The sequence below is a fragment of the Equus caballus genome, chromosome 3, assembly GCF_041296265.1.
Source record: "Equus caballus isolate H_3958 breed thoroughbred chromosome 3, TB-T2T, whole genome shotgun sequence".
NCBI classification, from domain to species: Eukaryota; Metazoa; Chordata; class Mammalia; order Perissodactyla; family Equidae; genus Equus; species Equus caballus.
In genome coordinates, this window is record NC_091686.1 from 95,325,612 (window position 1) to 95,352,844 (window position 27,233).

The 27,233-nt window shown below is 43.6% G+C and overlaps 1 protein-coding gene across 12 annotated transcripts in view; it reads right to left on the bottom strand.

Annotated features, from left to right (window-relative positions):
- Positions 1 to 4,117: 4,117 nt before the first annotated feature.
- The window catches only part of C3H4orf19 (chromosome 3 C4orf19 homolog), an 84,980-nt gene continuing 61,864 nt past the window's right edge, over positions 4,118 to 27,233 (bottom strand). For 7 of the 12 annotated variants that reach the window (XM_070264014.1, XM_023638243.2, XM_070264009.1 and 4 more), the window contains 3 exons: positions 22,115 to 22,164; positions 7,091 to 7,144; positions 4,118 to 5,854 (listed from right to left, as the gene is read on the bottom strand). In XM_070264014.1, the coding sequence (XP_070120115.1) occupies positions 4,933 to 5,854; positions 7,091 to 7,122 (954 nt within the window). In that variant the 5' untranslated portion in view covers positions 7,123 to 7,144; positions 22,115 to 22,164 and the 3' untranslated portion in view covers positions 4,118 to 4,932. Of the gene's footprint in view, positions 5,855 to 7,090; positions 7,145 to 9,699; positions 9,852 to 22,114; positions 22,231 to 27,233 lie in introns of those variants that run through there. The other 5 variants (XM_070264008.1, XM_070264012.1, XM_023638244.2 and 2 more) reach the window with 4 other exon arrangements.

The following is a 27,233-nucleotide window of genomic DNA, read 5'->3' on the forward strand; positions in this document are numbered from 1 at the left end:
GAGGCATGTGTGTGAAGTGCCCGGTGAGTGCTGTGCAGTCTGAACCTCTGAAGACCTGGGAGTCAGGATGTAAGGCTGCGGGTGCTACTATAAAGGCAATCCCCACGTACTTCTCCCATCACCGGGAGCCAAGAGAACAGCGACATCTGAGTCTTACTACACAAACACACATCCTTCTCTCCCAGGATTTTAAAGATTGAGTTTCAGATGACTGAAAAATGTGGTCAGCCAAGTTCCCCACTGCCTGGCCTCAAACTTTGGTTTTCACACAGTTTTTGTCTCAATTTGGGATTAAGGTCCTCAGGGTAACATGGCTTCATTATAGAGACCAAACCTTCACCAGTTGCTCAATTTCTATCCTGTCCACCTTTCCACAGACCACCATAAAGCCTCACTGGTCAACTAGAGCAGGGCAGTCTGAGCGTGAAGAGCATGAAGAAATGTAATTACTTTTCTCCCAAATTCATAGACTTGTGCCTCCACAGCCCTATATTTATACCTTTATTACAACACAATCTCATAATTAGCATTCAGAATCTTAGTTAGCTCCACAACGTCTTCTCAACTATACCGCGAAGAGCTTTTATTCTTTAACAAATAATGTATTCATCCCCTTCTTGTGACATATACCATCCTAGACCTAGGCAAAAGGCACTTGTTTATTATAGTTGTTTTAGTGGGGAAAAAAATTGCTAATAGTTGACTCTGAGCAACTGACTTTAATGTGCAGGTAAAGAATCATTTGTAATTAGTGTATTTAACAGGGATGCCTAAATTTATTTTATTTATTTTTTTTGCTGAGGACAATTCACTCTGAGCTAACTTCTGTTGCCAATCTTCCTCTTTTTGCTTGAGGAAGATTGTCCCTGAGCTAACATCTGTGCCAATCCTCCTCTATTTTGTATGTGGGTTGCTGCCATAGCATGGCTGTTGACAAGTGGTGTAGGTCTGCTCCCAGGAACTGAATCTAGGCTGCCAAAGTGGAATGCGCCAAACTTAACCACCAGGTCATAGAGTCGGCCCATACAATGTTATTCTAAAGTGGCTGAGGGTGCTTCAAAAGTCAGTCTGTTTAGATATGTTGACTATAACCTGATACACTGGAGATATCTGGAAAGGTAATAAATAAAGGAGTAATTTATTTCTATCCATAAATTAATAGGGAAAGAATCTACCATAAAAAACAAAGGTCAGCTTCTAAACATCACCAATTCCAAAATAAAGGATTTTAAAATGAATGAGGTTTAATCTAGAGGAAAAAGAATCAAGAATTTCCACATTTTCATTGTAAAGCCTTGTGCAAACGGGAGTTCCCTTGGTAAAGAACAAAATCCAAGTCCAAGACAGGAGGCCATATTCCTGTGCCTGCACACAGATGACAAAACTAAGGACGTCAGCAGATCCTTGCTCGTGCACTTGCATTTGGCGTCTCCTCAGTTCTTCCTAGGGCCTCCTGCTTGGAGATACTGAGGGGAGAGTTAGGAAGAGAACAGAGAATCTTACCCTTTGGGTCAGAGGCAGAGTGAGGTAGAAAGAGGGACATGGCGAATGGCCAACGGTTGAGTATGGACAAATGGCCGTGTACCAAGAAACCCTGAATTCTCTTCACTCTTTTGGGGATCTGGTGTGACAGTTACAACCATTTGCTACTATCTGCCTTGGAAACTAGGGAGAAACATTTAATTTCGTATTTATGTGAGAGTTCAACTTCCCCCAGTAAAAAGTGAAATGTAACTTCTTAGCTCAAGAAACCTCCATGTAATATAGAAATAATCTTAAGTCAAAATCAAGATTTAACATGGTAAATATCCACATGATGCAATTTGCTAAGATGGTGAACTTAGCACCATCTGTCCACTCCTAATCACAGCCAGGGCCTTAATTCAGAACACCTCTGTGCTGTCAAATCATCCAGACTGTCTGAAAAGGCTCACCACTGTCAGCATCACCCTTCTGATAAGGGGTGGCACCGGGCTGCAGAAAGAAGACACCATATGGAGCAGGATGCTCAGACAGCTGCTAGACAACCTGGTGGATAAAGCTAAAATTTGGAGTTTCTTTGTAACCTGAAGATTCTGACTTTCCTCTGATGTCCTTTGGTGGAGCCTGGATATAGGATAAAGACAAAAGGAGCCGGGATTGCTTTTTAAAAAACACTTGAAATTCTTGGTCATCTATTAACCTTCTTGAGGCAGTTACTCACACAAAAAGAATCTTTAAAACTTAACAGAGTTATGAATCACGGTGAAATACCGCAGCAGTCCTAAAATGCAAAACCACGTGTACAAATACAGCAGTGTGTTTCTGGGCAAGGGAAAGAGACCTCTGCACCAACGCCTCACATGCCCCATTTCTTGTCTGAAGTTTCTTCTTCCATCCTTCTATTTTGGAGATACCAGCGGGAAGTTGGGAGGGCTCTGGCTGTCCAGTCCTCCTTCCCCGGGACTTCAAAGGTTTAACTCCTCCTGTCCCATACTAAATGTAAATACTGTCTTTGAACCTTTTGCAAACCAGCTCTATCCTAGGCTTTTATGTTTTGAGGACCTGATGTGGCAGAGATTGTAAGCTGACCATCTCAAAACTCAATGTCCATTCTCCCCAGTAACTGAATCCTGAATTTATTTGAGAAAGTCATGCACTCACAGAAAGAGAAGTTTTCCTAGCCTTTCTTGCGGCTAGATGTGACTGAGCCACCAGAAGCTGACCAATGAGGTATAAGTGAAAGGAATGAATTACACTTCCAGGAGGTCCTTAAGAGAGAGGGAGTGAGATCCTCTCACTCTTTATTCTTTTTTCTGCATGGAAACCAAATGTAATGACTGGAGTGCCAGCAGCCATTTTGGACCACAGAGTGATCTTTAGAAGGAAGCCAAGATGATAGAAGGGGCATGGGTTACTGATACCATGGAACACTCCTGTGCTCATACTGCTACCTCCAGACTTCTTTTACATAAAAGGTAAATAAATCTCTATTTTTATAAGCCATTTATCACATGCAGCTGGACCTAATCCCAACAGATATACTTGGGAAATTGCGGAAGGAATCACTCTGAAATATTAAGCATTGGTGCACCAAACACAATAGCAAACACAATGCAGTTAACAATGCCAACAGTTCATCTTTTAAGAGCTCTGAGTGACCTTGTACGTAGAGATGGCTTGCCACCAAACGAGCCCAGGGTAATGATTTTTAAGGGTGTCATCTTTAAATATGCTGGATGGCTCAGATATCATGTTTTATGTTGGATACCTACCAAAATGCATTGATGACATTATAACTACTTCACAGTATTCGAGTTTTCAGTTGTGAGGATGTAAAAAAATTTTTAAAGGATTTGTTCTTAACTAATAAGACATCATGTTATTGAGTGCCTACTGTGTACTAGGTACTATGCTAAACATTTGTGTAATCTCATTTAATCTTTACAAGTATATACTATTATTTTATTCTCACTTAACACATGGGCAAGTAGAAGGGATAAATTACTTGCCAAAGGTCGCATGGCAAAACTGGAGATCAAACCTAGGCCCGTCAGATTTCAGAGCCTGTGTTATGAAACACTATACTAAAGCATCTTCCATATTTATATTTTTCTAGATACATTCATGCGTTGCATAACGATGTTTCAGTGAATAACAGACCGCATTTACAACAGTGGTCTCATAAGATTAGGACCATACAGCCTAAGGTGTGTAGGAGGCTATACCATCTAGGTTTGTGTAAGTACAATATGATGTTTGCATGACAATGAAATTGCCTAATGACGCATTTCTCAGAACAATCCCCATCGTTAACTGATGTATGACTGTGGCCTGCCCATCCTCTAAATTCTCCAAGAGCCACGTCAGAGCGGCTGTGCTTGGTTTACAAATTAGAAGGTCTGAAACCCAGAACGGGCCATTCATCCTAAGGTAAGACTGGCCCTTGCAGAAATGGTGTCAAGAGTATGAACTCCAGGGACAGAGTCAAAGTCATTCTCGGCAAATTGACTTGGCCTCCTCCTCAACTGTCATTTAAGAGTGTAGTTCTTTACATTGAAAGAAACATCAAGGGTCACTGACACTCAGTCTAGGAAAATCAGAACCACCTTTGAGTTAAGACAGACAGACAGCCATATATACTGTTATATTTTAATCAGAATCAGACATTAAATGGCAAAAAACACTCCATAGATCTCTTGGCTGTTCCAAATCTCATCCACTTAAGACCCAAATATGACACAAGCAGTTTTAAGAATGATTTTGACTGGTCTCCCCAATCTCAAAGGAGATTAAAAAGTAATAACATAAAAAAAGTTAAGGTCAAGGTGTCTTAATGTCACAGCTAATGACTAACCATTTGTTTACTGGTGGCTTCTGCTCCACCCTGAAAGCTGCTGACCTGAACCCTGGGTCAAACAAGTGGTTAGTTATTAGTTCCCTGGGTGATTGTCCCTGAAGGTAAGCCATGCTCTGAGGAGGACACATTAGGCACTTTAAATGGGTGTATAGTTACCTTTTCCAGGCTGGGCACAACGTTTGGCTCTCAAAAGCAAAATAAAGAATTTACAGTCAAACAGAATGTTCCGTGAGTCTGCGCCTTTGCGATTATGCCCTGGGATTTCAGCGCCTGCTCCAGATGGCGCAGACGTGCTGGGGGAGCTCTGCGAGTTGGCGAGCAGGCTGTTTAATTTCTGCACGTGCTGTGGACACCGGCATAATGGCCCCCTCTGACTTTTAATCTGGTGTCCTGAGAGACAGCCCGGTGCACAGAGCTGCTCTCCATATGAACAAGTGGCGCAGGCGCTCCCACGCATCCGGACAGAGGCTGCATGTAAACAACCGTCAGGCTGCACCAGGGCAGGCTGCAGAGTATCAGTGCTGCGTCTAAGGAGCAATGTACCCCACGTGCCCACAGGACACTAGCTTATTTGCCTGTACAGATCCCCTCCCCTAATCTGCCTCATCCACATCTTCTCCTGCAGTCGCCGCTTCTAAAGCCGCCAGGGCTTCCGCCACTGCCGCGTCCTCGTCTGCCATCTCCCCACTCCCGTCTCCAGTGGAGCCAAGGTCGTCCTCCCACCTGTTTCTCGAATCGACCACAGGCACGGGCTGAGCAGGATCCTCTTCTTTAAAGTAGACACTTAAAACTTCCGTTGCCACGGCCTCGTTTAAGGAATCCCAGCTTCTCTTCCTGGAGAAGGGCATGTTCGAACCGTGCTCCCCCACGCTGGGGTGGGTTTCCTCCTGGGGCTCCTCCTCAGTATGGCTCTGGAAAAGATAATCTTTCTCTTCATGATCAACGTTGTCTACAGCTGAGCCCCAAAGTTGAGGGTAATCTGGGGCTGGTATCTGGAGGACGTGGTCTTGTACTTCCAAGGCAGGGTGTTCTGCTTTGGAAGGAGCTCTGGAGTCTCCATTTTGGATGACTCTGGTCTCCTCTGAGCCCGGCAGCACACAGTTCTGTTCCCCCGCGCCCCCTTCTTCAAGGAAGGGTTGAGCTGGGTGAATGCTGTTTGAGGTACTGGCCCAGGAGCCCCAGTTACCCTGGTGGGGCCCAGGATCCCCAGTGGGTGGCAAAGCAGCAACAGGGCCAATGCCATTGATGGCACCATCAGTCTTCTCTGCACAGTGTCCCCCTCCGGTGTCCTCCTGAGGGAGCAGTCCTTGGTGAGGCCAAGGCTCCTGTGGACCAGCTGTTCTGTTTCTGCTTGCCGTCCTCTTCAAGCCCTCACCCTGAAGGTCGTTTGTATGCACCAGGACTTCGCTGCTCTGCTTGCCTTTTAATTTAACAGTGTCATCTTCATCCAACTTGCAGCTGTTCACTTCGTTGACATAGCCAGGGGAGGGCACTTGAACTGGATCAAAGAGATAGCTGGGGGTGAGAATAATGAAGATCAGTTAGGTTAATTCTTAATTAACTTTATTTATTAATAACTAACTTTCATTATTAATACTACTATAGGCTCTGCTTCTTTCTACTATTTCTGTTAACTTAATTTCTGTGATCAGTTACTCTTTTAAGCCTATATGTTTGTCTAAATCAAATAGACATAGTTGGTATAAAAATGTTCTACCACTGGAAATAGATCTTAAGAAAAGATCCAAAGAGGACAGGAAGACGGTAAAGTACAAAGTGGGTCATGGAATTTAAAAACAAAAAATATGACCAATAACAGGAAAACAAGTGGTTAGGTATGGATGGTACATCCCCTCAATGGAATATTACACAGCCATTCAAACAATAAATATGGGGGCCAGCCCGGTGGTGCAGTGGTTAAGTTCCACATTCTGCTTTGGTGGCCTGGAGTTCGCCAGTTGGGATCCCAGGTGTGGACCTACGCACCGCTTATCAAGCCATGCTGTGGCAGGCATCCCACATATAAAGTAGAAAAAGATGGACATGGATGTTAGTTCAGGGCCAATCTTCCTCAGCAAAAAGAGGAATCTTCCTCAAAAAAAAAAACAAAACAAGGATATGAAGTCTGGACTGGCATGAAAGATACTTATAACAAATATTTACTACAATAAATGTTTTTTGAATAAAGCCTAACAGCACATTATGATTACGATAGAGTAACATTTATATGTGTGTGTGTGTATGTGTATGGACAACAGATATAGGTACACAGATATGGAATAGAAGTAGAATAATAAAGTTTTATTTGTTAAGGAAGCAAAATCATCGGTTAACTTTTTCCCTTTATTTTATACAGAATTCTATTCGTGTTAACCAAATTTTTACGAAATAGAATCTGGAGGAAATTAAAAACACATATGTGCCTGGGCGATTTATTTTCAGTGACACCATTTCAGGCATCCTCTGAAACCCAAGCTTTTCTTTGTGTTAAAGCTCTCTAGAGAAATGTAAATTCAACCCAAACCAAAGTCAGTCTCAGAGCACACTGGTGCTCCCAGCACACTTTGAGCAGTGAGCCAAAAGTTAAAAAACCTCGGCCACATGTCCTTTTAAATGATATCAAAGCAGTTCCAAAGGCTCAACTTCCTGGCAGTGCTGGCCGTGCCCCATGCAGGATGCATGCACTGAATCCACCTAGGGTCTTTAAAGTGATTCCCACGGATTCCGGAGGAGGTGTTTTTCCAACTTTACCTTTGTATCATTTTACAGCACCTGCACCCCATCTGGATTACTTTTTGTTACCATCTGGAAAAGAGAGTGTAAAAAGGAGAGAACACAGTGAATCACATTTTAATAGGAATTAGTTTGCTTTTTCTTTCCTAGACACTCAAAGTCAGTAGAGTCACAATTTTTGGCAAAATGGCAACACGTGGGTCAGGGAGGGCATTGGTTACTGGGAACACCTTCATGTATCTAAAACCATGGATTCAGAGTTCTCGAACATTCACTGACACTTGTCTCTGTGCCAGACCCTTTCCCCAACCCTGGGAATTATGTATGTCATCCCCATTTTGCAAATGAGGTAATAGAGGCCAAAGGTGGGACTGAAAAGGATCTGTGTGTTTTCTGTTCCATTGCTTTCAACTGGGCACCCGGGAACACAACCAGGGTGCAGCCCACTGGGCAGCAGCAGGAGGTGGAAGAGAGCGGAGAGGAGTCCTGGCCAGGAGATTAGCGGCTCAAGTATGAAAGGACATCAGGATAAGGCAGCTGGTCGATGTGCTCCATGATACAGACCTGGGGAGGTTACAGCCAGAGTCATCATCACAAGCTCAGCCTGGACCAAACTGCTCCTGTTTTGCCTTTCCCATCACTGGGCTGATCTAGGCTTTGACCCATGGAGCTGACTCTCTTGCAGCTCAAGGACATGTTCCTTTGGGCTTCCTGGTGGCAGATGAACTCAGCTCTGTTCTTCTCTCATTTCCCACCCAGCCACTGTCTCTCATCCTTCCCCAAGTTGCATTTTTTTTCTGATAATCTCCCTCTGAATAAAATCTTCTCTTCATGTCAAACTGACTACGTTGTTCTGGTTTTTCCTCTGAAAACCCTAAAAATTAGGAATCTTTAAGTAGTTCTCCATTTCTAATGTCAACAACTTTTGAAAAGACAAGCTAATAACAGAACCTAAAGCTCCAGACCCTTTGTCTCCATCAGACACATGCACTAGGAAGAGAGAGACATCCATTACTGGCCACCTCCCCTGTTTGCTCTCCTTCCTTCCTTCAATCATGGATGAATTCCCAGGATCCTTCTTCATAAGCCTTTACCCAGAGAGAACGCAGCTGTGATTTTTAGAAGTATAGATTGGCTGGCTGCTTACAGGGGACTGGGTTTACTTGACACATAAAATCCACAGATGACTCCCTGTAGAGGGTTGAAAAATGGTCCCCCAAAAGACATCCACATCTTAATCTCTGGAACCTGTGAATTCTACCTCATATGGCAAAAAAAAGAGAAGTCTCTTCAGATGTGATTACAGATCTGGGGAGATCTGCCTGGATTATCGGGTTCGGAGCCCAGCTCTGCCTCTTACTGGCTGTGTGACTTTGGACCTCAGCTATACCATCTGTGAATGGGGATGATATATCTACCAGATGGTGGCGTTGGGTATTAGGTGCGTTAATATTCCTGATAAACATCCACTTATTACTCAGCCCTGTTTGAATACAGCATGTTACAAAAAAAACTTTAAAAAGATGGAGACTTGCACCTAAGAAAGAAGTAATCTACATACGCACGCAAACAAAAGCATTAACAATACCAAGTACTACTTGTTTCTGGAATAAGGGCCAAATGGCATATTTCTGTCAATTGTGGCACCAAGTGAAAGACACAAACCCCAAGTGCAACAACAGTTCCACAGAGAGAGAAGTCACTGGGGCTTAGCCAGCAATACGTGTGCACAACCTTGTCTTTCTCCAAAGCATTCTCAATTAAAAGAGCCCATTTCCAAAGCCCATTTTATGTCTATTTTCTGGGAACAATTCATAATTCAACTGAATGAATGGGACAGACAAAGAGAAGCGTGCGCACCTCCTCCACTCAATCAACCGCCCCCTGCCCCCGGCTCCCTGCTCCCCTGCCCCCACCCTCCCTGCCCCCCCACCAGCCTGCTCTAAAATCCTACCCCTTGCAACACGTGCACTGCTTCTGTTTATCTTGGACTCTGTTTAAAAAAACAATCAGCCAGGAGGAGAGGTGGCAAAAAAAAAAAGAAAGAAAGAAAAGTCGAAGAAAAGGGAAAAAGGGCTTTGAAGTGTTTGAGAGGGCAGACTGTGGGTCATAATAACATAATTGAAGCAATCGTGAAATATCACTCATTGAAAAATATCAGATCAACTTTAGGATGGTGAATTCAAGAGCCATAGGTGGGGAAGGTTTTCTTCTGAAAAAAAGAAAGAAACAGGCACATCTTGAGGGGCACCTTGTTCCCAGAGTCTCAGAGGCTGCCCAAGGTGGACCTTGGGGAACCCTCGCCAGGCTGGAGCTGGACAGCCTGTGCCCACCCTCTGCTGCTGTGGCTGTGGCCACGCGAGCGACGTGCACGGAAACGAGACGACTGCTGAGATGTAAGAGCCCAACTTGAGAACTACCACTTCCTTGTTTGTTCCAGAATTTACACATCATCTGTGGCTTTTAGGCTCCCCTCCTCCTCACCTCCAGGAAAACCACAGGATCTATATTTTTCTTCAAAGCCATGTAACTATAAAGGATGTTTTGATGGTTCTCCCCTTTAAGGATCAATTTCGCTTCTCCCCTCACTGCCTCCCTCAGGGCACACCACATGGGTTCCTACAGACCTGGTCCTGTACCTGAGGGCCACGCTCTGCGCCGGCCTCGGCTCAGCGCCTTGGAGACAGCCTCTTCCTGGTTAGAAGTTCTGCCCTCTCACCTCGCTCTCCTTCCTCAGCGACATTCCTTCTCTCAATGAGACAGACTCTAACGTCTGAAGCTGTGTGACTGCTGACGAACAGGGTGGGGACTAACGTATTTACACGCAACCTCTGCCTTCCCGTACCAATTATTCTTCCTTATATGATGATTCCTGATATCAAATTCAGTTTATTTCTCTTTTTATATGTCACTCCCACATCCGCATCTTGTTTTTAGTGAGAAGTTCTCCCATTTCCAGGTGCAAAAAGGAAATACTTCTTGTCCAATGTGATACATGGAAATGGGGGTAAAAATAAATGCTCTTTTGAAGTAAGGTTGAGTTCAAAATGGGCAGTCTGTCCACTTTCTCTCCCCCTCCCACTTTGACAACAGCTTAAAGGTGAGAATTCAGTTGTCAGGTGCCCTTTATTACGAGCAGAATCAAAAATTTGCTTTCTCTTTGGAGTACAAAAAAGAAATAGAGAAGCAAAGGGCAAATCTTTCGCACCCATCATCTGGTTTACACAGGGGAAAAGCAAATACCATTAGGATGGTGTGTCCACCACCGCTGGCGCCTGTCCGCTCCTGGAGTCCTGTGTTGGGGGTTGACTCTGTGCAGTGTTTTGTGTTGAAATTAAACAGTTCTGTGTTTGAAGATGGACATGCTAACGCCCTGTCAGTTGCTAGTCAAGTCTCCTTGCTGGAAAATCCTGTTTCACAAGGGTGGTAGTGATGGAGGTGGGGGAAGTGGGGAGACCAGGGAGAGCCAGGAGTGTTCTATCCAGGCAGAGAAACTACTGAGTGTTCATCAGGAAGACAAGGGAATACAGAAAAGCCTGCACCCAGCTGGAAAGGGCTGCCTTTTGATAGTGATGGTCCTAAAGAATGACAAGTACAGGTCAAAAGGACACAGGAACCAGATCATAGGGGTTCGACCGGCCAAATCTGGAGCGACTGGAGCAGCAAGATAAATAGTACTGATATAAAGGATTGTAATCCACTGAATAAAACAAGCTATGAATCCACACTGATATACAGGCAGGTGCTGCATAAGAACATTTTGGTCAATGACAGACTGCATTGTGCTAGGATGGTGGTCTCGTAAAATTAATACCATATCGCCTAGGTGTGTAGCAGGCTGCACCATCGAGGCTTGTGTAAGTACACTCCATGATGTTTGCACAACCATGAAATCGCCTAATGACACATTTCTCAGAACATATCCCCGTCGTTAAGTGACACATAACTATAAATTTAAAAAACGGAAGGCCCTGCCTTAGAGACAGAAAGCCAGCAAACAAACACACAAGGAATACTGGAACTAGAAAAATCAGCATGTGACAACCATCCTAACAATAACTGATTCAAGCAAGAATCATGCCGGGACTAAGGGGTGAAAGTTTGAGAAGAATGGGATACTTAGTCTCAAAGTATCTGCCCACCACATGCTTAAGGGTAAAATAGTATCTTTACAGCGGAGACACCTGGCACAAAGCACCTTAAATAGTCAAAGGTAACATTGCCAGTCATGAGACTAACCAGCAGCATGTGCCTCTGATGTGATGCACTGAGAACTCAGCATCACTTCTGTGGTTTTCCTGCCTAAAGAGCATAACCCGGACTGAAGCAGGAGGCAACATCGGTCAAACCCAAAATGAGGGCTATTCTGTAAAACAACTGGTCTTTACTCAAAAAAATGTACTACTATGAAAAACAAAGAGCGAGGAACTATTCTAGATTAAAGGAGATTAAAGAGGCATGACAACTGAATGCAATGCATGATCTTTCTGCTAAAAGTCATTACTGACACAAATAGTAAAATCTGAATAAGGTCCGTAGACTAGGTAGTAGTCCCAAATCACTGTTAATTTCCTGGTTTTGATCACTGTACTGTGGTTATATGAGAAAATGCCCTTGTTCTTAGGAAATACACAGTGAAGTATTTAAGAGTAAGGGGCACAGTATCTGTAACTTACAATTCAGAAAAAAATTGTGCGTGTGTGTGTGTGTGTGTGTGCATATCTAGAGAAAGAGAAGAATAAAGCAAATGTGATAAATGTTAACATTTGGGGACCATAAGCAGAGGACATATGGGACTTTTTTGTACTCTTCTTGCAACTTTTCAGGAAGTCTGATATAATGTCAAAATTAAAAATTAAAAAAGTGGGAAATTTTTTAAAAAGCACTAATCTAATGTCAGTTCTTGTTCTGCCTGTCCCTGGGCTAGGACTTCAGACCCACAGGAAATCCCTGATTCTAAGCTCTTCCTATACAGAAGCATGTGCGGAAGAGTCTTGCAGGAAGGAGCGCCTCAGAAGCCCACCAACCTTTCTGAATTTAGCTGTCATGCTGAGTATGTCCTGATGACCTTTACTCAATCGCCAGCCCCAGGCACTTGAACTTTGAAGGCCAAGAAGGTATGGTTCCTGCCCACAGGCTGCCCCATCTTAGAGGGGGCTTGCAGTCTCGCACTTGGTGTCAGCCGTCTGCCTCCTCTACTAAACACAAGCTCCTCACAGGCAATGCCTGACCCAGCGCAGCGTCCAGCTCACACAGGGCACTTCCTATTTGTTATTCAAACGAAGGAATGATGGGCATGTGACAGGTGCGAATGAATGAGTGACGTTCATGAGTTTTTCTACGTTGTTCCCATAGAGCGTCTACCCCTTTCCATGAGCAAATCCCACACTACCCAGTGGTCCAAAAAGCAAGCGTGGGAGCTGAGAGAGAAGGAAAGACTGCGGCTCCTTCTTCCCCGCTGGGGAAATAGCAAAACCTCCATTGTGCAATTCCAAGCGTCAGAAACGTTCTGCTTCCAGGGTTCTATGTGACGAGCTTTTAAAGAAGCTGCTGGGAAGTGGTTTGAGCTTATAGAAGTTGGAGTTACTTGGAAGAGAGACACAATAAAATTAAACACTTAAATTTCAACTCCACTTTGAAAAACCAACCTGCCAATGTTTAGAAAACAGTCCAGGATTCCATGTAACCTGGCCAGTAGGGCAAGTGGACAAATATTTAGTGAGTTGCTTCTGGGTAACTGAGCTCCTGGTCTCAAGAGGAATGAAGGAAAATAACTACCAGGCGCTTTATAGAAGGAATTAGAGACTGCCTGCCCATCTTCACAGATGGTACTGCATCTATGATTGAAAAGGAGCAGGAAGATATATTCTTTTTTTGAACATTTGGGAAGCATTTCTTTCTTTTTTGTGTGTGTGAGGAAGATTGGCCCTGAGCTTACATCTGTTGCCCACCTTCCTCTTTTTTTTTTTCTTTTCTCCCCAAAGCTCCAGTGCATAGTTGTATATCCTAGTTGTAGGTCATTCTAGGTCTTCCATGTGGGATGCCGCCACAGCACGGCTTGATGAGCAGTGTACAGGTTCGTGCCCAGGATCTGAACCCGTGAACCCCGGGCTGCTGAAGCGGAACACGTGAACTAACCATTCAGCCACAGGGCTAGCCCTAGAAGGTACATTCTTGACTACCCAATCAATTTCCTCAGCAGAACTATTTCCTCCTTTCTGGGCTGGCTTTGAAAACTCCCCAGGACAATTTTTTTCTGGTATGTTTCCTTTTCTCCTAAAGAAACTGAGCTTCATTGATTTTGGAGAACCTGAGAGACTCTATGAAGACCTTTATCATCAGCACCTTCTCACAGTCCATTTTACGCCTTCTCAATAGTCCATGTACTACAACATACGCGCTAACATCACCGAGAACTGGGTTTGATGGGATATTTCTGTGCAGAGATGTGTCTGCAGGTCCCCTCCCCAAAGGGTTCCCTGGTCAAACAGGTTTGCGAACAGCAGAGATGAAAGAGGAACACATCCACGGTCATGAAAAGGGACTCATCTACTTTGCTTAACCCAGTATTTTCCAAAATCATTTGACCACAGAACCTTTTCTTTGTTTCCATAAAAGACTTATTAACAACCAATAAAACTTGTGTTTTGTGGAATATTTTGGGAAAAACAATTGTCAAAATGACAGTCCTATTTATCAGGGCGAGTTTTGTGCCCCAAACGAATAGTGTGAGGTGGCATTTGGCGCACTCAGCCAGGCAGTCTGTGCCTGGTATAAGAAATCTGCGTCCCAGCCACGGCTTCCTCACCAACTGCACACACGTGGGAAAGCTGTCTAAGCTCTTCATTCCTCAGTTTCTTTATCTGCAAAATGAGTCCACGACATAAAAGCTCTCTTCGAAATCTAACAATCTAAATGATGAAGCAGGGAAGAAGGGGCTCTGTCCGACTCGGCTTCACACTGTTATCTCATGGAATCCTGAGGCCTCCCCAACAAGACAGGCACCAGTATGACCCTTTTGCACGCGGGGAACCCTGCTCAACGGTTTGTACATTTCCGCATTGCGATACCGCTGAGGAGTGTCTGGGTCCTAAGTCCACACACACCCCAACCCATGATCCTGATGGAATGCAAAAAGCTAGGCTTTTGGAGATGAACACGATGCAGTCTATACAGAAACTGAAATACAATAATGTACACCTGAAATTTACACAGTGTTATATACTAATGTGACCTCAACTAAAATAATTTTTTTAAAAAAAACCTCCCTCCCATTTCTTCCTCTCAGGCCCCAAGTTCTCCGTCTCATTCCCTCAGGTCTGCAGCTCTTCGGGAGAGGTCTCCGCAGCCTCTTTGCCAGGAGGAACTGCTGACCGATGTCCTGGAGCGTTGCGATTGGGAGAGTGTGTGTAACAGCAGCGTCCCTGAGAGGGGTTAGGACTCAGATCAGGGGGACCCTGTGAGGGTGGAGGAGGGGCATCTGCTGAACCCTCTTTTCTGCTGGAATGGTCTAGGGGGAGGTGCAGGCTACGGGGCTGGAGGGCTCCCAGTGGGTCCCTGAGCACCGGCTGGTGACCCTTGGCCTCCTGGCACATGTGCATTTTAATAGGAAACCATGCAAAAAGTTTTCAGCAGCCAAAGCAATCAGTCTCTAGGGTGAAAGGTCAGAGTTACAGTTGGTATTTCTCAATGAAAGGCTGCGCTGGGCCACTCAAATTGCGCCATTTAAAGCCTGCCTCCCTGGCCCTTCCCCAGGCTGGCCTTGCCAGTGTGTTCACTGGAGAAGGGCGTCTACACTGATCCTACGGTGCTTCCATTGCATGAACTCTGTGGAACAAGCCAAGTCCTGGTCCTATGACTTTACTGCTGCTGGGGTCACAGGATTCTGGATGTCTGCGTTGAAGGTGGAAACAAGACTTTTTTTTACCACAGTGAATAATGCCATTCCATTGTTTCTTGCTGTGGTCCTTATACGAGTGTATTGCAATCATGTTGATGGATCTTAAAAACATTTCATACGGCTCTTTCCTCTCTATTCAACATCTGATACCATTTTCCCCCTTTTCTTTTTTCCTTCTTTCTGTTTTTCTTCTCCCCAAAGGCCCCCAGTGCATAGCTGTATATTCTAGTTGTGAGTGCCTCTGGCTGTGCTATGTGGGATGCCGCCTCAGCACGGTCGATGAGCAGTGCCATGTCCACGCCCAGGATCTGAACCGGCCAAACCCTGGGCTGCTGAAGCCAAGTGCGTGAACTTAATCACTCGGCCGTGGGGCCGGCCCCTTCCCCGCTTTTCTGATATAGTAATTAGTTTGCTGTCCTTAAGACAGATGTTTCATGAACGGTCACAGTTGTTATGCTGTGTCTTCAGTGATTCCACAAGTCTCCACTGACACCCTGGTATGACCAGGCACTGTGCTGGGTTCTGCAGATAGACCGGCATCCCAGACATGCCCTGAGAGCACTTACAGTCTTGAGTGTGCATGTGTATGTGAGTGTGTGGTGGGGGGTGGGGTATACGTGTGGAGCGGGATGGAATTTATATAAACATTTGAGAAGATTTATCACATCACACCAGCAATTCAGCATACTGGTTAAATGAGCAATTTAGGGTCAGAGTTGTGGGTTTCAATTTTACCTCCACCACTACTTAGCTTTGTGACCTCTAGGCAAATTTCTTAGCCTCTGTGGCCTTTGGTTGTCTAATCTGCAAAATGGGAATGATAACAGTTCCTGCTTGTCGGGACATTTTAGAAATTAAATGAGACAAAAGTATCTAAGGCATTTACTATAATGTCTGGCATCCTGCCAGCACTTATTAATAATTATAAGTAGTTAACATTTGAGTGTTTACTATGCGTCAAGTGCTGTCTTAGGAACCTTCTTGTATTCATTCATTTCAACTTTACAACAATCCTTTAAGGTGGGAACCAGTATTTTACAGATAAGTAAATGGATATAAAAGTTAGAAAGTATAGCTTTTAATGCTGTTGTTATTGTTTTCATTATTCTTATTTCCTGATTATATTATATATAATTATTATATATTACATAATGCTATATATTTATAATACTTCCTATTATATTAATTAATATGTCTTGTTAGGTTTTTTTTTTTTGACGAAGATTAGCCCTGAGCTAACATCTGCTGCCAATCCTCCTCTTTTTGCTGAGGAAGACTGGCCCAAGCTACCATCTGTGCCCATCTTCCTCTACTTTATATGTGGGACACCCACCACAGCATGGCGTGCCAAGCGGTGCCGTGTCCGCACCCAGGATCCGAACTGGCGAACCCCAGGCCACCGAAGCGGAATGTGCACACTTAACCGCTGCGCCACCAGGGCGGCCCCAGGTTCTGTTGTTTTTTGAGTCCACTGGATTACACAGGAAGCAGCAGCTTGTGGTCCAGTAGCATTAGCAAAGGGGAACTGGATCCTCTTGATTTGGACTTGGACAGAATTTCATAGGTGTGGTTCCAAGTATTCACCACCAGATGGCACTATATAGTGGTTATTTAATGTCAAGGAAGGGACTTGGTATGGGAAAGCCCTCAGACACATGAGAATTCGTGCACAAATAACATAGGTGCTTTGCCATGTGGCAAAGTTAGGGAGTAGGTGATATGGTAAATATTTCAGACAGTTACCGTCACTTTCAAGTCCTGGTGGCCATGGCACCACCATATGGCACGGCCTCCTCCAGCTCTGGCCAGGTATAGGATTTATTCTGTAGCCTGGCCAGACCACGGTGGAGTCAAAAGGCTCCTACGATTCTATGGGGCCCTCTTTTGACACAATGACTGCACATCGAACCCCTAAATGGGAGATTTTGGGTTGTTCTCTCCAACCTGTATGTCTGGACAATAATTCTATGGAAGAGGCTGGGGGAGGAAGGAGTATGTGGGGTATAGAGGGGTCCAGGTCCTCCACCTGGGTTAGATATGATGCTGCTGGGCCTGTCCAACTGGCTGTTCCTCCCTTGTGACCATCCTTGTGGTCGAACCCCCCTCCCCCCATCCCCATGGGCTGCCCCATGGTAAGAGCTGGTCTTGGGGCTCCATCTTCTGGATAAGGGTATAGGGCCATGAATTAGGAAGTAAAGATAAAGCCACAAAATAAATACAGCCAAATTTGAACTTTTGGGGGGGAAGAAGCTCATTATTTAAAATAAATTCAGAATATTGTGTTTGAAAAGGCAAAATTTGCATGAATTATTGGAATTAAACAGAAGGCATATAGAAATTTTCAAGCTCTATTAGTAGCTTGTGGTCAGCCATCTAGACACCTCGCCAGTCCCCTCAGATCCTCCTGTACACTTGGTGGGAACTATTTTAGGGAAAATGTTTGGAGCTGTGCCCCTGTTCTCTGGACTGTAAATTCCTGGGAGTAGGCTCCTGTCTGAAGCAGATGAGATGCAATTCATTAACGAATAAAGACTGGGGTATACACATGGTAGGGGTGGCGATCCTGGTGGACGCAGAGGGCACAGGGTCCGTAAGGAATCCTCCTGGATCTGAGTGGGCCCAATAGCTTGCACTTCTGACAAGCTCCCAGGTGGTGCTGATACTGCTGGCTGGGGGCCACACTTTGGGAACCAGTGCCTTACTGCTGTAAGGAAGTCAGGGCAGTTCAGGCCTCTTTGCTTTGCTATGTTGCTGCTTGGTCCAGGTGAGCTTTACTTGAAGGGGGAGGACTAACATCCTAAGAACTTGGGAAGTTCCTGGCAATAGTGAGGCAGCCCCCATCACCACTGGCTCTTCTTGGTGGCAAATGATATGGCCCAAACCTAGTTGGCCGGAACATAATTTTATGTTGGTTAGAAATAATATTGGTCAGAAACTAATACCTGCAGTCACTATTCCCAATCTCAGCCCCAGTTAGTATAGTTTTCCAATCCTCTTAAGTTTCTAAAAATTCTGTGTTTTTCAAAATTTGTTTTTAAACACTTTCTAATTTACGTTGCTTTTTACCCTTCTCTATGGGGGCTGTGGCAGGGAAAAGTTAACATAACCAAATGTCTAGTAATATGGGATCAATTTAAACAACCTATATGTTTACTAATTGGGGAATGGTTGGAATAAACCTAAGACATTGGCTAGTCCACTGTCTGTCTGCTCTTAGATCCGTCCTCACCTCTCCCTGCTCGCTCATTTTCTCAGGGCACCATAATGCTGAGGAAGCCTTGCCCTCTGGATCCAGGTAGGTCTCACCAGTGGAAGGTGCTGGTGGAAGAGCAGAGCGGGAAGAGGTTGAGAAGCCATGGTTTATCCCTGCTTTGGACAGTATCCTGTCCATCCTGGCAGTGGCCGTATCTCCTCCACAGCTCTAGATGCCCAACAGCCTGACCCCCCCGATGCCAGTGAGAACCATGGAACCTCTCCTTCCAGCTACCGCCCCAGCATCTAGTCCCGTGTCTCACCAGAGGGTGGTAATGTCTTCCTGTCTTGAACATCTCTGTGTGACCACCGGCGTGCTGCCTCACCATCCCATTTGGAATCCCAGCTCTTCCAATACCTGCGTACCCTGCATACCCACTGAGTCTGACTTCCCTCTGTTTGAAAGAAGGGGCTCCCATTTCTGACTGAACCTTGCCTAACACAGATAATATCCTGATCAAAGGCTTTCTAGCTAAGATACTAAATAATAGACAACAGTATTGGACTCTGCAAAAATTGGTATTATCTAAGGTACATGTTGCTGCTTGCTGCATGCCTGACATAGGGCAGGTCACGGGGGCACGTCAACAGTGGTTGGGGAAGGGACTTTAGCTCCTCTATCATCTCCATCAAGTTCTCTTCCCTTTCCTGCCCCAAATCAGTCTGTTTGCTGTGCATGTATCTTTCAGACAAGGCTCCTGTCTTAAGTCTCCCTTCCAAGCTCTTAAACTCTTACTACATAGAGATGTTCTAAAACTGCCACTGGAGAAAGTATAGGGGACATAAGGACCTTCACACTATTTTCAGTAATCTCATGAAAACACCCAACATCATTAATGGGCGTGAGTGATGGTGGCTAATAGAGAAGTTTAGATGTTCTTTATGCCTGCTAAAATATAGAAGGTATTCCCTGTTATTAGCATAGGCGCCAGGCTGCATTAACTCACTCTCCATTATCAACATAGTGCGGGAAGCTGATTTTTAATATGCCCCTAAACGCTTCAGTGAGGCTCCAATTCAACAGCTTAAGACAATATCTAAAACTCTCAGAGTTGGTAATCCAGACAGTACCATGTGCTTATCAATGTGCTTTTGAAGTATGTGTTGAGGAAGTCATGCGAATTATCACAGGCAGCTCTGAAGAGAAAGTGGCTGAGACCATATATGGAGCTCAACTAATCACATACATAATCTCATTTAAGATGATAGCTTTTCATCAGTGATACGGAATTAGATATTTCCCACAAATTCTGCTACTTGGTAGAATCTTGTTTGCTGATGAATCAACAGCCCATGTCGTTGAAAACCAAACCAAGCATGGTGATCAGGGATCATGGCTGCAGCCCCAAGATTCCGAGCCAGCTGAAGACGGGGGGCAGGCCACAACCTTCTGGATGGCTTTTAGTTCCTGAGAATATGAACAAGTGCACTTTGGAGAATCCTCAATAATACAAATATAACTTATCGAGAAGATTTTTTAAATCTGAAATGAAGATGACATGTTTTCACTTAACATAGGCAGATCTACATCTTCTTCTTGGGACTCAGTGGACCCCCTTCAATCATACTCTCGACCATCATGGCAACAGTGTCATCTGACAAAACTCATCTCAACTCAGCTTGTTGGGCTGATCTCCCCGACTTTGGTTCAAGTTACGTAGGAAGCTCAGCATCACCGACCTTTAGTAGGGTATGTACTTATAAACACCAGAGATACTCTTGGCATCAGTATGTAATCGCTTTCATTTCTATGGCCACATTACCAGAAGGACTGGTCAAAGTCATACAGGGGGGCTAGGAGAAGAGGAGCAAGAACTTAAAATCCAGTCCAGAGGAGACAGTCTAGTGCTGTAATTAAGGGAGGGGGCTCTGGAGTCAAAATCTCGGTTGCCCTGTTATAATTTGGGTGATCTTGAGCAAGTCACTTAAATTCTCAGTTTTGCCAACCAATCAATGGGGAAAATAGTAATACCTAATCTCGCAGGGTTCCTATGAGGATCACATGTCTTAAACACATGATAGGCCTGGCAGAGTGCGTCTGGCAAGTAGTAGGCTTTTAACAAATGTTGACTGCTTTCATGTTCATGGTCATCATCAGTGGGAATATTCTTTAACTGTTGGGAGACAGTCACTTTTAGACACCGTGAATAGAGATGGGCCATGTTCTGACCAAATCCTCCCCGGAACCCCTTGGGAATCAGGGTGTCTCTCTAACACAGGGTAGGTCTCTAATTTTGGTAGGTAGCCTTATCAGGGAGTGGGGAGAAGTCTGGAAGAAACTTGAAGCATTTAGAAAAAGTTAAGTTCTGGAAATGAGGAGGAAGTTTTAGAGGAGACGATATAGAGAGAAATTTATATAATACAGTCTTGTAAGGCTACAAATAATGACAGCTTCAAAAGCACAGCTCATGGCTAGAAGCTTGGAATAAACTCGTTCTGGGTAATCCTCAGCATCCTAGAGTGCCCAAACCACAAAGAATCTTAGAGAACTTCCTACCCACTCACTTTATTTTACAAATGTGCTTTTGGACTCAGGGCTGGAAGCATGAACTAGTCAGAGGACAAGAAAAAACAGATTGTCCCACACTTGTAGATGACCTTATGTGTGTGGAATTGGGCCCCCAGCGTTTCTCTGAAGAATAGTAAAAAGTTTTTGCACTTGAAAAGACTGAGTAAGGTTCTCCGAGCACCCACTGGAGGCAAAAGACTCTGCTGGTTACTAAGACACAAAGAGGTCGAGGGTCCCTGCTGTCCGGTACAGGGCTCACCACCTATTCATGGAACAAACAGTTCCTGAGTCCCTGCTCTGTGCCAAGGACTGAACTCTGTTTCAGGGATCTGGAAAGAGTTTTACAGCCTAGCAAGGGAGATAGATATACAAATAGATGACTAATAGACTGTATGACACTGAACTATGTCATACAATGTGTTACATAAGGCGAAGAGTGCCTGAGCAATCTCAGGAAGATGAGGAAACGCTCGTGAGCGAAGGTGAGCAGATAATGGTGCTGGTGGAGCTGCAGAGCACACGGCAGGGGAAACGCAATGCGAGGGCAGGATTGCTACCTCTTACACCTTCTCTCTTAGACCCACCCTTTTCTTTCCATGTGCACTGCCACTGCCCTGTCCTAAACCATTATCACCTCTTTCTTACCTGAATTAATTACTGCAATATCCTCCTGTCACTTGCATCCACTTGTGTCGTCTGATACATTGGCCACATGGAAGTCACATGATGTTTTTAGGACACAAATCTGAATCACATCACTCCCCTGACTAAAACTTCCCAGAGGTGTCCAATGCCCTCAGGATAGTTAATAACACATAATAATGAAGATGATGATAAAAGTATCAAACTTCCATAGAGCTTCCTATCTATCAGGTGTTAATCTACATGCTTTATAGGTACTGGATCCTCATAATTTGTGGAGCCCATATTTGTGAACTCATCTACTTGTTAAAATTTATTTGTAACCCCAAAATTAATACTTGGGGTGCTATTGCTGTCATCAGTGGACATGTGCAGAGTAGCGAAAAATTGGAGTCATCTGATGTGCTCATTTCTAGCTAAGCTCAAGTGAGGCAGTGTCCCACTTCATCTTGGCTCTCATACTGTAAATCTTTTCAGCATGAAGACTTTGTTGGGTCGTGCCTCATCTCACATGTCTTAGAACTGTATCCCCTACACAAACAAAACCAAAAAGGAAATAACAGCATTCTACTAAAACCTGAACGAGCCAGAAAGAAATAGACTTTGGGGATTGCTCTGTCTACTGGCTTTAATGTTTTAGGTAATAAAAACTGTAGTGAAAGACTGAGTAATAGAATATTTAATGGAAAGTGGAAAGAAGAGAGCTTTTTCCCAAAGCATAAAAAAGAAAATAGTTTACCTGTTGTGGAGATTGTCCATTAGGTTTCTCTAGAAGTTTAACTTCTCTTCCTGCAACAACAAAAAAGTTGAAAATTGAGGCCTGCAAGTTGCCTCCTTTTCACAGCCAAGTTGCACCTGGAAAGTGACAGAAGAAAGCACTCCTGAGGGGCGCTAGGTAGTGACGTCGGGGAATGGAGGTCCTGGCCTGAACAGTTAGCCCTGGCAGACAGTGCTTTGAAATTTGCCAGGCCTGGGGGTGCAGCCCAGCTCCTGACACTCAGCAATCAATCAGCAATTTACACAAATTTCAGTGTTTTCATCTATAAAATAAGGTTGTAGTGAGATTTAAATGGTACAACATCTAGGCTGTTTATCACACACTGGGCGTGTTGGAATTGCTCCATAACCGAAAGCCATTGTCGTTACTTATCACTGTTGATAAACATTACATGACAATACATGTCTTCTCTGACGGTTAGCGTTTCAACTAAGCAGGAAAAAAACTCAAGGAATTTGCTTCTTGGAGACATATCAAACAACCAAAGTTTCAACGAATACACTTACAATGTTTCAGTAAGATATATAATTTAGAAAATAGCTTTGCTTATAATGAGAATAACGATGTATAGAATTTGAGAAAGTAAAGCAAATGTGCAGATTTTTACCAACTTCTCTATGATTATTCAAGAGATTCACTATAAACAAACACAACTTTTTCAAGAAATGCTCTTAGCCCACTCCCAAGTAGACGACATCTTGAGATAATAAATTCTGCCTCAAATTTACCATATAATATTGGAATGGTTTCATCCTTTTGGTGATTCAACTTCATATTCTTGTCAGCAATGTCTTTTCACTCAGTATTATTTCTTATTGTTTAATAATTCCTTAAAATCTAATACACTGCCCAAATGTCACCTGATTCTATTATTCTTAATTTTTACCACAGTATTTATAACTAGTGTTTGGTAAGGAAGACACGAGAAAGGCAAAGATCATGCCCACTGGGAGCTAACCATCTAGCTGGGGAGAGAAAAGAGACAAGAAGAGTTCACAAATCACTAAAATATTATGCAGGGCACAAATAATGCCATCAGAGGAACAGGAACAAACCTGAGCAGGTTCAGGACTAGGAGACTTTGTAACTGGGCTGACTGCACCTGAACCAGGCATTCATTGAAGGAGGAGAGGAACTGCGGCAGATGGAAAAATAATGATGGCGAGGTGTGCTGGGGGGCCCTTTTAGGCACAGGGAACATGACAAAGAGGAGTCAGGAAAGGATGGCGTATTATTTAGTCAAATAATTGAACTCCGACTGTGTGCTAAGAACCAGAAAACTGCAGCGAATGGGACGCCATGTTGTGTGTTGTATAGAACGACAGCCCTATGTGCAGAAGAGTGACTATTCGGGATTGCTTGGTGTTTAAAGAACTTGGAACTCGCCGTGTGGTTGGTAGACAGATAACCAACCAATGATAAGCGCTTTTTAGGAAACCAACTTGATGCGGCAATTTGGAGTTACAGGAGAGAACCTACTTAGAGTCAGGGATGGACTTTTGAGGAGGCAGCATTTAAATCGGGACCCAAAGGATGAGATGGAGCCAGCCATGCAAAAAATAGCTCTCGACAAGCCACTGCCAGGTTAAGAAGCCTTAAGTGGTTCTGCATTGCCTACCAAATCTTTAATATCCTCAGCTAAGCATTCAAGGCCTTCCACAGTATGGCACCAATGGCCTCCTATATTCTCTCTGAAGCTCCTTTAGCCATTCCTATTTCTAGCCAATCTGAACTTTTCACTGTTTTCTAACCATGCCTATATCTTCCTGTTCCTATGCCTTTGCACATATTACTTCCCCCAGCTGGCATGCTGCCATATCCATTGATATTTTGCAAAATTCTACTGATCCTCCAAAATTCATTTCACACACCACTTCCTCCTTAAAGATTTCTTAAAATTCCAACTAAAGGTAATCACTCCATTTAAAAAATTTCTGCAGAATCTTTCCTCTTATATAGCTCTGATCACTTTCTGCCCAGGTCACAGTAATTCATTTATATAACATTCCCTCCATTAGACTTCAAACTCTTAGTAGGGAGGGGTCATGGCTTCATCATTGTTTATCTCCGCATCGTATCTCCTCACACGGTGGCTTGCATTTACGTGGTGCATTTCATGTCTGTTAAAAATTTGATGTAAAAACATCAACAGTTTTAAGATGCCTAATACCAGTGTATAATATTATAAAACAACAATGTACATATTTTATCAAATCTAACATGCATATGTATTCATTTACCTTTTAACATCTCTGAAACTAGAATGCATCTTACAATTACTGGCACATCATGGTTAAACTGGCGACATTGTTTTGTATTTTTGTGGTGCAGAATGGTACATGTTACAATTGATGACATCTAATATTCGAACAAATGTAGGTTCCCCCCCCCTTTTTTTTTTTTGTTGAGGAAGACTTGCCCTGAGCTAACATCTGTGCCAATCTTCCTTTATTTGGTATGTGGGTCACTGCCACAGCATGGCTGACAAGTGGTATAGGTCTACGCCTGGGATCTGAACCCATGAACCCAGGCCGCCAAAGCAGAGCACATCAAACTTAACCACTATGCCATGAGGTTAGCCCCTAAAATATGGTATTTTAATCCTACATTATAGTTTGTTATCTCAGAAGTATATTATGCATATATGCATACATTTTATTAAAAGTATCTTATGTTAAATGAGTGTCTACTTGGGCACAATTATACAAAGAAGTGTAAGACATGGTTCATTTACTCAAGAACTTTTAAGACGAAAACTAACCATATCCAGAGATGGAGTAAGAATTTTACGAGCTCTCAGCACTATAAAGATCATGTACCAAAATAAAAACAATAAGCATAAAATAAGACTCTTCAAAGGAATTCTATTTTTTTCCAAGGAAGACTTTTTGAGATAATAAATTTTTTCAAAAGACAATATTTTTGGCACACCTACTCTGCTGATGCCTTATGTACATGACTCATTTGTTGGTTGGGCAAGCTAGCACTGACGTTACGTTGGGTTGTATATGGTTGTACATGGTGAGGACCCAAGGACTGGCACAGCCAATTGGTGCTAAGCATCATGGGAGTTTGGGAGAAGAAGCAATCCCAGTGCAGCCGAGCTGCCAGGAAAAGCTTCATGGAAAAATGGGGCTATGAGAGATAGGTAGAAATTAGTTAGGCAGAGAGGACATTTTTAGTAAAAGCAAAAGGGTAAGAAAGAATATGACTTACACAAAAGACAATGGAGAGACCCATGTTGTGGACAGATGTGGCATATGTGACCCGGTTACTGAGGCCCTTGAAAGTGTTTAAGAGGCAGTTAGGTTCCTAAATCCCTTTCTGCACTCTGGCCTCGAGGTGGTTTCCACTCTCCATCTCAACTGAAGAATGTAAGTTTAGTGCCTGAAAAGGGTAAAATAGGGTTTCTGGCTCAGGAACATAGCAGAGAACACACAGCAAAGGGCAGGGGTTCCGAACCCCAACTGGGAAATGAAGTGACTGTGTGCACAAGGAATGCTGCGATGTTCAGCTGCTCCGCTCCACGGCTCTGGGAACGCTGGCAGCCACCTCCAGACACCTGAGGCAAGTCTCTAACATGAAAGGGAGACATGGAAACCAACCAACCAACCCAAAAGCACTTAAAACATAGAGTAGGGAGAAGAAAACCAAAACAAAACAATTGACAATAATAGCCTCATCATGTCACTTGCATCCAAAAAGAACAGAGGCTATTAAAAAAAATCAGAGAACAACAACAAAGCTCTTGGAAATTAAAAGAAGACAGGAAAAACGAGTATTTCATCATTGAAGAAAAAGATGAGGAAATCTTATATGAAGTAGCAAAAGAGATAAAGATGTTTGAAATGGAATAGAAAAGGTAAAAAAATTTAGAGGACTAGTCTAGGAGGTCCAATATCCACATAATAGGAGTCCTAAAAATAAAAAACAAAGAAACTCCAAAAAACAAAAGGAGGCGATGAATTCATCAACAAAATGATTTCAGAAAATTTCCCATAACTGAAAGACACGAATTTCTAGAGGAAAGCACTTACCAAGTGCCCAACACAACAGAGAAAATCAGACTCAGCATCAAGACATACCATTGTGATATTTCAGAACTGGGAAAAAAGCGAAGATCTCCCAGGCTTCTAGAAAGAAAGAAACAGGCCATATACAAAGAACTGGGGATCAGAATGGTCTTAGACTTCTTAACCTCACAGACACAGACACACACACACACGAATCATTCTAAACTTGGCCAAACTACCAACTAAGCGAGAAGGTAGAACGAAGACATTTTTACATATGAAGGTCTCAAAAACATTACCATGCACATGCCTTCCCCTCCTGGGAAGGATGCTATTAGAAGACGTAACAAACAAATGAGGGAGTAAACCAAGAAGGGAAGGGGAGGGATACAAGGAAATAGGGCATTAAACACAAGAGAGAGACACAGGCAGCCCCCAGGAAGACAGTGATGGAAGATCCCAGAATGCCAGCAGTGTGCGCAGCCGAGAGGACCACTCGCTCAGACTAGAGAAGGAAAGGAGGCTTTGGGCAGTTTTCTTACAAGACATGAAATTGATAGAATAACTGAAGTGTCCTAAAGGGAAAGATTTATACAATAGGGAAAGAATTTGGGGCTGAATCAATGGTAAGTATGCAGAGCACTAAACAAAGGAAAAAATGAGCCATTTGCTACCTCCAGAGAAAAAGCTGTACAGGAAAGGAAATATAATTAGGATTCTCTACCTGCCTTAGCCGTGAACAGCATTTACACAGGCATAATAGATAGCAGACATTCATGTAACTAAAACCGAAGCGGGGTTCAGTGGGGAGTGGGAACAGTCCTTATGTGTGATGGGGCACGGGGTGGAAGCTGAATCATCTTCCTCCATAGTGGAAGATAATGTCTAAAACTGAAGAAAAAACCCAAAAAAACCAAACAAGAAGCGGTAATAAAAATGCTCATTTAGAGAAATAGAGTCAAATAACCACAATAATCAGCTAACAAAGTGATTTCCATTTAGGAAGGAAAAATGTGCTCACAGAGAGGAGTCTGGGCCTCATCTGAAGATTTGGGACTAATGTAGTC